Raw genomic sequence first — 11,549 nt, forward strand, 5'->3', positions numbered from 1 at the left:
CTCGAAAATTCAACTACGATTTTGAATTTCATTTGAATTTAGATGATGCGCCTCCGCCCCCACGTCGCGCCCACACCATGGATCGAACGTCTCTGCAACAGCTGCAGCAATATCGCACTCGCGATATTCCAGTTGCGCGCGAGGTCGCTATGCCGACCAGCAATTCAACGTATGTGGAACGTAATTATCACACAATTAGCTCCTCGAATGCCTGCCGAGAGGCAAGCGGGCCGTTCGCAGCTTCCCAGCAACAATCGCGAATACTGCAACAGCAATCGCGACCGCAACCGCAGAGCCAACAGCAACAGCAACTCGAATCGCTTTACAGTACAGTGGAGAAGCGTGTAGTGCAACCGTCGCGGAGGCAATATTCACCATCACCGTCTCCAACACAATCGCAGCAAGAGCGTCGACTGGAGTACTCCAGATATGGAAATGGAAATGCAGCTGGTTATGGCATTGACAGCAGCCACGAGTATGCAACAAATAATCGAAGCTCATTGGGGGCTGCCGTTGTTGCACGCAGCCGCAATGACTTGTCATCGCCCATTTATGCCACGACGAGTAAGCAAGTCACCGCTGCGACGAGCACATATCACAGTCGTAACTCAATCGAGCCAGCATTGTCAGTTACGGATCACCCGATGGCGGCATCGTTGTCGTTGCCAGTTGGGCCAGCGTCAACTGTGGCAGCGACTGCGAATGCGGTAGAGGCTGGCAAGATTTCACCTTCGCCATTACACGTCGCACGCCCCGAGACGCCTGCGTTTCCCGTTACGCCACGCACGCCATATGGTGGATATAATGGTCAAAACANAACAAATAATCGAAGCTCATTGGGGGCTGCCGTTGTTGCACGCAGCCGCAATGACTTGTCATCGCCCATTTATGCCACGACGAGTAAGCAAGTCACCGCTGCGACGAGCACATATCACAGTCGTAACTCAATCGAGCCAGCATTGTCAGTTACGGATCACCCGATGGCGGCATCGTTGTCGTTGCCAGTTGGGCCAGCGTCAACTGTGGCAGCGACTGCGAATGCGGTAGAGGCTGGCAAGATTTCACCTTCGCCATTACACGTCGCACGCCCCGAGACGCCTGCGTTTCCCGTTACGCCACGCACGCCATATGGTGGATATAATGGTCAAAACAGCCCCATAGCTTATTCGCACAGCCCGGTTCCACAGCGCCCGGACTTGCCAAATGGAAAGTCAATGCTTGACTTGCACAACTTCTCCTCGGAGACCATTTACCGCACAAGTTGCCGGCCACGTCTCGATTCCAATATGTCAATGGTGAATAGTGAACCCCAGGAGGTCGCTGCACATCTGGTCAAATTTGCCAAAGACTCGTCCAAATACTGGTACAAACCGAATTTGTCGCGTGAAGAAGCCGTTCAATTGCTACTACACGCTGAACCGGGCACATTTATTGTCCGAAATTCCACAACGTACAAGGATAACTACGGTTTGGTAGTGCGCGTACACCAACCACCTCCAAACAGCGAGCTCACTGGCCAACCCGACGATTTAGTCCGCCACTTTCTCATTGAGCCCACAAACCATGGAGTCAGATTGAAGAGTTGTGCCAATGAGCCGGTCTTTACATCGCTTTCGGCGCTCATCTATGAACATTCAATCAACAAATTGGCTTTGCCATGTTTGCTACGTATACCCGACCACGATTTGGTGCCATCGCTAATTGAGCCGACAAGCGCACAGAAACAGTTACTGACGCAAGGTGCCGCCTGCAATGTGCTGTGGCTATTCTCAAGTGAAACGGAGTCTCTGACTGGCGAGGAGGCTATCCGCAAAGCCATACGTCAGCTGTACGCACAACAACCGTTGCCCATCCCAACCGAGGTGCACTTCAAGGTCACTCAACAGGGAATCACTCTCACCGACAATACGCGAAAGAAATTTTTCCGAAAACACTACCCCGGCGATAGCATATCATTTTGTGCCATAGATCCAGATCATCGGCTCTGGGAAATCCAGTTGACGGAAGAAGACGGCAGTGCGAAGAATACCACCGCCGTTGGAGCGCTAAAGAAGACCATATTTGCTTTTGTGGCGCGTAATTCGCCAAAATCGAAGGACAATCAATGCCATGTATTTTGTGATTTGGATACTCATCAGCCAGCTTCGGCCATCGTTTCGTTCGCCAATAAAACACTACCGACGGAAAAGGAACGTAATTTTGTGCTCTGATGGTAGAAGGGTGCAGAACAGAGCGCACACTTGGATAACTGACCACGTAAGAAAAGAGTTCCCTTTCTCCTATAAGAAAAGTAAGAGATTTTTTGTTCGTGGATATCATTCATTTGTACATATGTGTAATATGTTTGGCTAGCAAGGGCACGATTTAGAAAATATGTATGCATTTTATTTTATTTTATTTCTGTTTTTTTTTTTTATTGATGATGATGTTGTGGCAGGCAACATTTGCAAAAGTATCACGTGCAAATGCATGTCAGCAAGCAAAATTCATTTTATTGATACATATTACATGGGAGTGTTAAGGCCAATCCCTTTGAAAATAGCTTTGGAAATAGTGCATAAATATGTATGTATGTATGTACTACATACACAAACACACACACATATGTACATTACGTAATCAAAACCATATTTAATAATAGATCTAAAAATTGAATAACAGCCACCTGGTCACCTGCCCAGTGGGAGATTCTTTAGAGTCCGATAAGATGAACGGGCTGCTTTTTCTTCCTAGTATCAATTAGTTTTGAAAAAATTCCAGTTATAAGCACCGTCTATTAATGACCGTGCCTGACTAAAAATTCATTTATTTTCATTAGCTCAGTTGCATTTGCATAGATTTGAAATAAAAACAAAACATGGATTTGTTTAGAAAAAAAGTTTACAAAAACTTACCTCAAAAGCTTTTGTTGCTTTGCGTTAACAAAAGTTTTAATTACTGTACATCACCGTTTTTATTTAAAGTTTTACAAAAAACTTTCAAATTAGTTGGCGGTTTAGGATGGGTATTTTGAAAGCATCAACCGGCGCCTCGTAGCGGTATGAGTACGGTGACCATAAATATATTTTGAAAATGCAGGACAATTTTTAAAAAAATTTACCTACATATAACTGCGTAGTATAAAAATAACAAAAATATACTACATATATACATTCCTCGTCATTTGAATAGTGCACCCTTTGCTTGACTTTCTAACATACAAAGTATGCTTGACAAAATTTCTATATGGAAGAAAATGCGCAGCACCGTCAACAAAAAAAATTGTCTTTTTTTAATTTTCAAACAAATTTTAAATGGGACGTAGACGTAGAATATGCTATATTTTTATAAAAAGTTAATGAATATTAAACAAACAAAAGGAAAACTGTACCTACTAAGTATTAAAAGGATGCGCTATTCAAATAACGAAGAGTGTATATTTCTTAATTATTAATCTAATTTTAAACTTTAAACATAAATCACATTTGCTTCATTGGTATTAAGCATTTAGTAATGAATGTTTACAAAATTATAATAAGGCATATTACATATTACTTTACACGAAATACGAACCTCTGTAAAGCAAATTTTTTAGGCAAACTTTGGGTCGTTGAACACGAAAAAAATACCCATGATTTCAAAAAAGTGTTTTCGAGATTCGTTCGAAAAACGTATTTTTAGTACTTTTTCAGTTATTCCTCAAATCTCATGAAACGACCAACAGTTCGAAAGGTATTGATGGGCTCTTTGTAAAAATATATATTTTTTGTGCAGTTTGTGTTCCGTAACATCTACATTTCTCATCAGATTTTCATTTACTGTAAAAAGAAAATGATTGAAATTTCAATTTTTCGATTTTGGTCGCTTGTAAGACTAATAATTTTCATCGAAATCGGCAAAGTAATATATGTTTGTAAGAGAACTGTAGGTCGCTTATGTTGATTGGATAATTTTTTCATGAGATATTGACGAATAGGTTCGAAATGTACCAAAAACACGTTTTTCGAAAAAATTACGAAAACGCTTGTTTGAAAGGAAAATTGGCTTGGAAAATATTTTTTTTCTTAAGCGATTACCACAAAATTTGTAGAACAGTGTTATCGATATATTTGATGCTGGTCTTCAATTTCTCGTCATCCATTGTCCATAACCGTACAATATTTAGAACGCACTGACTAGTTGAACCTTTGAAACTTTATGTAGTTACAATCAGTTATCAACACTGCTTTTATTTCGATTAGGAAAAGTTAATTTTAAAATATCGAGGAAAATGCAGGACAAAGGCAGGACACTTGGAAAAAATCAGTACATTTTGGGGGTTTTCTGTTTTGAAAAACTACGCAGGACAGACCTTTAAATAACAGTACGGTCCTGTAAACAAACAGAACGGATGGTCACCGTAGGTGTGAGTAATACAATTTTCACAACTGTATATTTTTAACAAAAAAAGAATACCTTAAAAGTATCCACGCACCGCATGCGATTCAGTCGGTGTGAATCTGTTCCGACAAAAATTAAAACAATGCCGACCATAGTTTTAAATGAGGAACCACACACTTATGCGATTTTGCTGCAGCGATTTATTTGAACATTCACAGTTCTTCCTTGGGTCGTTCCGAAATCGCAGACTGACGCGTTTTGAGAACGAAATAGGTCAATAGAAGGATTTTACAATATTAAAAGGAAAATTGAACGTAAGAAAACAAAACATATTTGATGTAGAAAAGTTAAGATTTTTATTTTTGTTGAAAAATACTTTTTGTTTGTCTATAAATTGACAGTTTTTGCTGCGATAAAATCGCACAGATGTGTGCGTACTTGTGTTTTCGAAGCAGTAACGTCTGTAGCATTAAAAAACGGTGCGGACTCGTTGCGACAGAATCGCATAGGTGTGTGGATGCTCTAATTCGGTTAAGGAATGTAGGTGATTTTAACCCTTGACTGGTTGACGTTCTTTCTAAATTTTATTTAAATTCGAAATTACCTAAAAAAAATAACTGAGCCAAAAAGTGTTTATTTTAATGAAAACTTCAGGTTGTTCACTCGACTAGGCCTGCGAACTATTCTCGGTCCCGTAAAAAGTTTGTGCAGTGTTGTTGATTTTGTAACACGGAGAAGAGTTCAGCAGATGTCCAAGTTCCAAATATGAAAATACTGCTGTATTTGGCCGTTAGCTAGAAGCCAGTAAATTTTCTGTTGGTATATTTATAAAGGAATTCAGAATTTTGAAGTAATATTCCTTCCGTACTGGATTCCTCACCCTTTTTTGAAAGAGCTGTTTTCTTGCCGACTGAGAACGGTTTTTGATAGGTACAAACTCCATCTTTATCAATAAATTAAGATGCTACGCTAGTTTTCGAAACGTGCCGAGCTTTTTTTCACAAAATCATTCAAAAAGATTTGCGAGTAGACATTTATATGAATATGTATGTATGCAAAGCTCTTTGGTTACAAGAAAACTACAAACAGTCAAACTTCTCTATAATGAACTCCTGAATAATGAGGTCTCCTCTATTGCGAACCAAGCTTAAGAAGGTTTCTTTTTCGTTCAGCTTTTAATGTTTTTTTCACCTTATGGCTTAGTAAAAGTTTTTATTTTTTGAATTTTGAATTGTGTCGGTATTGTCAAGGACCATCGATATGTGTTTTTTTTACCAAGAAAAGAATACTGTATGTATATGAAATTTTAAAAAATTACAATTATAATTGGTAATTGCCATCGCCCACATTTTTGGCAGCATCTATTAGATTACTTTTGTAGACCGCAATAATCAGTCAAGAAATGGGTAGCGTATAACCAATTCTCTGTAAAAAAAAGCTATAGGCCTTGAAAGTCCCCGAAAAAGGAAAAGTTCCAAAAGAAGACATACAGCCCGAACCATTTTAATAGGTACCCATATTTTCCTCAAGTTCCAAGGTCATATCTGCACTTGTGCGCATCGCAGAAGTTTCGTTTTGATCTCTTTTTAAAGAATGATCAACTTTGGAGAAAAGTGGTGAAAATTAAGAAAACACCTTGATTACTTTGGATTTGATTCCACTTTTTATCAAACTACACGAAAATTATGATTATTATTTTGATTCACTTGAATAGGTACAGTGGGTTTAACACAAGGAAAGGACTAGATTAAACCAACAAAAGCATTCATTTTAATTCTACTATATAACACTTTTAGAATTGGATACTACATCCTTAATTCCAATGTATGGGAAAAACCACTATCCGGAAAACAGTTCTAGGGGCGCTTTGAAAAAACAAGAATATATCACTGCTTACCACTTTAATCGCCGGAAAAAAGCAACTGCCAATAATCACATGGATTATCTGACACGCCAGCTTTGCAAAACATCAAATTCTAAATATTTTCCATTAAGTTTAGGTCCTGTGAATAGGACGACTTCAAAAAAATTACGACTTTGCTTCGTTATCCTCGTTGTTACACAGCTCCTGACAGGGATGCAAACGATGCATCGATATTTTGGAAACATCGATAATATCGGTTCGAAATTCGATGTTTGCCATCGATGTTTACAATTTCCTAAAAACGCTAAATAGACGATATATCGATGCCAGTTTCAGTGATGTTTTAACATCGAATTATGCTCCTAAAATTTTTTGACTGGCCATGAATTTTAATATTTATTCTTTTAAAAGGAACATTCAGAAATTCGGAGTTTACTCTTATCTTTTGATATTAAAAATGCATACTAAGTCATTAAAAAGGGACCGGGATCCGGTTGAAATTTCAACGAAATTGGGCCTTGGAACTTTAGGCTCAGCGAACTTACGACGGCATGCATTTCTATTCTAATTATTGGGAATGAATTGTAAATGAATAAAGGCAATAATTGAATTACATAGAGTTGGAATTGAAAAGTATTAAATTTTCCTAACAAATTTCGAAACATCGCAAACAATCGATATATCGATGTTTTTCTGGCGATGTATTTTAGCACCGATATTCATTTTTCCGATGCATCGAAACATCGATGTATCGATGTTACTCCCCAAAATTTGCATCCCTAGCTCCTGTAGTGCGAATTGGTGCGTAATTTTGCTAGCATATTCAAGCAGTTTAAAAATAATGTGGAATAAACTCCAAAGTAATCAAGGTGTTTTCTTCATTTTCACCACTTTTCTTCAAAATCAATCGTTTTTCAAAAGGAGATCAAAAATAAACTTTTCTAATGTCCATAAGTCCATAAATAAGCTTGGATATTGAGGAAAATATGTGTACCTATTCAAGTGAATCGGGCTGTAGATCAGTAATTTGGGACTCCTACCAGTAGTTTGCCATCAAGTTTTAAACGCAAGCAGCGTTCAAAATGAAAAACCACGTTTCAAACACTGTACATACGTATTTGCCTCTCTCAATGTATTACAGACTTTTGTTGAATAGGAAAAATGGAAGAATTTAGTTCTTTTTACCTCCCGTTAAATACCTGATGACAATACGAATGGAAATTATAATAGCGAGGTTTTAGTTTTTTTAACTATAATTTTATTGATTATTTCTAATTATATAAGGAATTCTCTATATGTACATACACTGCCGGAAAAAAGTATTGGCACAGCAAATTTTTCACAACATATGAAACAATTTTCATTCTAATATTTTTACGCTAATTTCGTATAAAAATAACGTTCATTCTACAACAAAAAAAAAAACATAAAAATGTAATTCCTAAACTTTGTGCAAAACTCGCGAAAATTCAGCAAATTTTCATGCAAATTTTCAACTTTTTAATCAGATTTTTTGGAATTTTTTTGAGTATGCATATTTGTAGCCCAATCAATTTTATTATATTAATTATTATAAAGTGCAAGTTATAGGTAGCTAGGAATTACCGTCGATTTTTGGCAATTCTTTTTCACGCAGTCTCTTCCTTACAAAAAATTTTTTTCGAAAATATTTTATATGGAAAAAATGCATAAGACCTTCACAAAAAAAAAATTCTCACAAATCAACGCAACTCTGAACTCGCATTTTTTTACTAGAATTTAATGAGCTGCAAAACTGCATACTCAAAAAAATTAAAAAAAACTGATTAAAAATTTTGATGAAAATTTGCTGAATTTTCAAGAGTTTTGCACAAAGTTTAGGAAGCAATATATTTTTATGTTTTTTGTTGTTGAATGAACCATATTTTTATACGAAATATTCTAATAGAAATATTAGAATGAAAATGGTTGCACATATTGTGAAAAATTTGCTGTGCCAATACTTTGTTCCGGCAGTGTATGTGTATAACGAAGTCATTTTCGGTTTTTTTTGGGGAATTCGTTATAGAGAAGTTTTACTGTATATTTCCATATATGTATAAGTATTCATATACATACATACATATATATGTTTTGCAGTGAAATATAATTGCTAAATGGGATGTATAATTTCAAATGTTCAATATTCAAGTATTCTGGGTTGTTTGAAAAAAACTGTTTTTTTTTTTTATTCCACTTAGCAATTGCTTCGTTGCCTTCGGCTACTCCTACAAACGCATTTCCATATTTGTATTCTTATATGTACATACATAGTTAGTTAGGTATACGATTTAAATATTCGTAAGTTCATTTATGTACACACATATGTACGTATACATACATGTGCACATAGATACATCCTATGTATCTTGATTTATTAAATTTAAAATATATATATATGTGTATGTACACATATGGAAATGAAGTGAAAAAAAACGAAAACATATCCATTTACGCTTTGTTGAATTTTCAATTTTAACATAGCGACTAGAGAAAGGAGCACATTTTGCGCATTTGTAAATATTTTGTTTGCGATCTGGCAGATCTGCATAAGTTTTATTGTCAGAGCAATATTTTGCCCAGTTCGCTAAAGAAGCCAAGTGGCGAGCAAGCGCTAAAAAATAATTGAATGAAATCCATTTCAATACGTTCATTTTTCTTTGCATGTATAAATTAATATATGTACATATGTATATGAATGTAGAATTGTATATCCATACATATGTATATAGGTAGTTATATGTATGTATGTATGTAAGCAGTTTCACTTAATGTTTCTTACTTTTCGGTTCCCTGATAAAATTGAGTAAAAAAATTTCAGAAAAATCTCAATTGTTTACATTTATTGTTGCTCTTTATTTATTTACTTGTGTACATATGAATACATATATATATATATATATATATGTACGTATGTACGTCTGTACGTCAAGTAGAAAACAGTCTTAAAATAGTCTAATAACGACTAAACAGAAACAAAATGCTCATTGATGTTTAAGCATGCTGGACGGCCCGAAAGTGGTTCTTATGTATGTATGTACTATGTGTGTATGGCTATAAATGTACATACATACATATATACATACATGACCGTCATAATAAAAATATATATGTAGATGATACAATACGACAAAACAGAAAAAACGGAATACACCCGAAACATCATAATAATATATTTCTTATAGTTCCTCAGCCCTCCATTTTTTTAATTAAAAAAAAAAAAACATTCAAGCTTCGTTCTTGACGCACTTGCCTTGTAATAGGTTGACTATTTGTCAGTCGTATTCTAAAAATCCAATATGTTTTCAACAGAGAATTTATAGGCCTTTAAAATATTTGTTGTTGAACTTACTACAGCAAATTTCACGAAGGCTATTTAAGTGAAAAATTATATTTTTATTTGATTTTATTATAATTAATGAAAACTGACAAATGGCCAAAGTTATTTTTCACTTCAATTGCTAGTGAACCCGGCAATAGACTGTAGGGATGTTCATCGCGTAAATTTGAACAAAATTTTATTTTTCTTAATTTTTTTCTTCTTTGCTGATTCTCTAATTTAGGAATTCGGATAAAAATTACTTTTTAATTAAGTACTGCTTCATTTTATATATGTATGTGTATGTACTGGATTTTCCGATCTCTTGCATAGTGTGGCTGAAGAATTCTTTGATATTTAGTTAAAATTGATATTCACAATGTCTCTTTAGCATAAAAATGTTTTTTTTTTGGTAAATTTTTTGGAAATTGAGTGTGTATTTCGAAAACCACGTTACCGATCTCCACTAAATTCCGTAATAAAAGAATTTAGTACATGAAATGGATTTTATGCTGGCAGTTTCAACCAGGGACGTGAACAATATAAAATATTTGCTTGGTTCGGTTCAACGGCTCGAACCTCTGCATTGCTTCTCTGCCTTTAGACACGGGGTTTCAGTATTACGTATAAAATGTAAAAATGCATTTTTGGTGGCATTGAAACCATTTGTTCTCTTTTCTGCAGAACTCGGTATATACATATCGCACACCGTCTTCAAAAGAGTCACAACTCTAAATAATATGTTCGTCAGAAAATGCGAAAACTATTTCGTAGCGCACGCTAATCAATGGGCAAGGACGACTTTACCTTCGGTTTTTTTTTAACAAATTATAACAAAAATTTGCTCCAGCTGTTGCTGAAAGGTAAATAAAGCTTTGTGCACAATTTTAGCGCATAATTTCAAAAATTTCAAATTTTGAGTTGTGACTCTTTTGAAGACGGTGTGCGATATGTACATTTGAATGACAAAATGTATACAAAATTTAAATTAAATTAAACGCAATCATTTATTTTACTATGTTGCAGTTATCCAAGCACCTTCACACCAATCAACCTTCTATCAATTAACAGGAACAGAAAACTATGTGAAATGAAAGCTGAAAATTGGCATTACTTGCATATATACCCGATTGTACCTGTAGTATTTCTGCTTAAGCACTTCAATTGGACACCTCCTGCAGCCGGGCAATTTTCGAATATATATGAGCGAATCCCACGAGTTGTTACATTTTTCGACAAAAACCTGTTTTCGGTCGAAAATGGTAGGTCACCCATCTGGGAAAATGCATTATCTTCAGTTTTGTATAAAGAACAAGATTCCATCGCGAAATTGTGTTTAAATGAAAACTTAAAAAAGATATACTAAAAAAAAAGTAAAAATAACCAATAATAAAAATATGTAACAATTTTAGATTGAATTTCGAGTGCACCAATAAAAATTAAAAAAATGGATTTTTAGTTTCTCAAATCATAGTAATTTTTTTTTTTTTCATTTGGTGGCACAATAGTCTTATTACACTAGATTCCTTTGCTTTAAAAAGAAAAACATTTTCATCGTTTAATCTTAACATTTTGAAGTAACTTAAATTATTAAAATAAAAAAATAAAACACTGTAAGATTTCAAAAACTGCAAAATAGCTGCGACAGATATTCTGCATGCCGCCATTTTCTTAAATTTCGTAGTGCCCTCTTGAAACTGCACAGATATGTGGTATTTGATTTTATTGGAAAACTTACCGAAGTTTTTAAAAAAAAAAAAACAATTATGATTTTTTCTGTGAGTGAAAATGAAAATATTAGTAATTTCGGTACGTTTTCGCCTAAATAAACGTTTTAAGGGTAAAATTTTTCAAATATTTTACGTAGTTTTCAATTTATTTGTTTCTGCAACTCCGTTGATTGAAATAAATTCAAGAATAATGCTTTAACTTTTTTTGCCGAGAGAAGGGAGTGTCACTAAAAAACAAAGAGGACCTGTGAGATTTGCT

At 35.2% G+C, this 11,549-nt stretch overlaps 1 protein-coding gene across 1 annotated transcript; it reads left to right on the forward strand.

Annotated features, from left to right (window-relative positions):
* Nucleotides 1-5: 5 nt before the first annotated feature.
* Nucleotides 6-11,321, forward strand: LOC108379318 (tensin-1-like; the record flags this gene model as incomplete). The annotated part of the gene is made up of 3 exons (XM_017635664.1): nt 6-816; nt 1,153-2,256; nt 10,587-11,321. Coding segments are annotated over 2 exons (1,869 nt in total), but the record flags the coding sequence as incomplete, so codon positions are not given.
* Nucleotides 11,322-11,549: the final 228 nt, after the last annotated feature.

This window comes from Rhagoletis zephyria, unplaced genomic scaffold, assembly GCF_001687245.7.
Source record: "Rhagoletis zephyria isolate East Lansing unplaced genomic scaffold, Rhagoletis_zephyria_1.1 Rzeph_scaffold_16152, whole genome shotgun sequence".
NCBI classification, from domain to species: Eukaryota; Metazoa; Arthropoda; class Insecta; order Diptera; family Tephritidae; genus Rhagoletis; species Rhagoletis zephyria.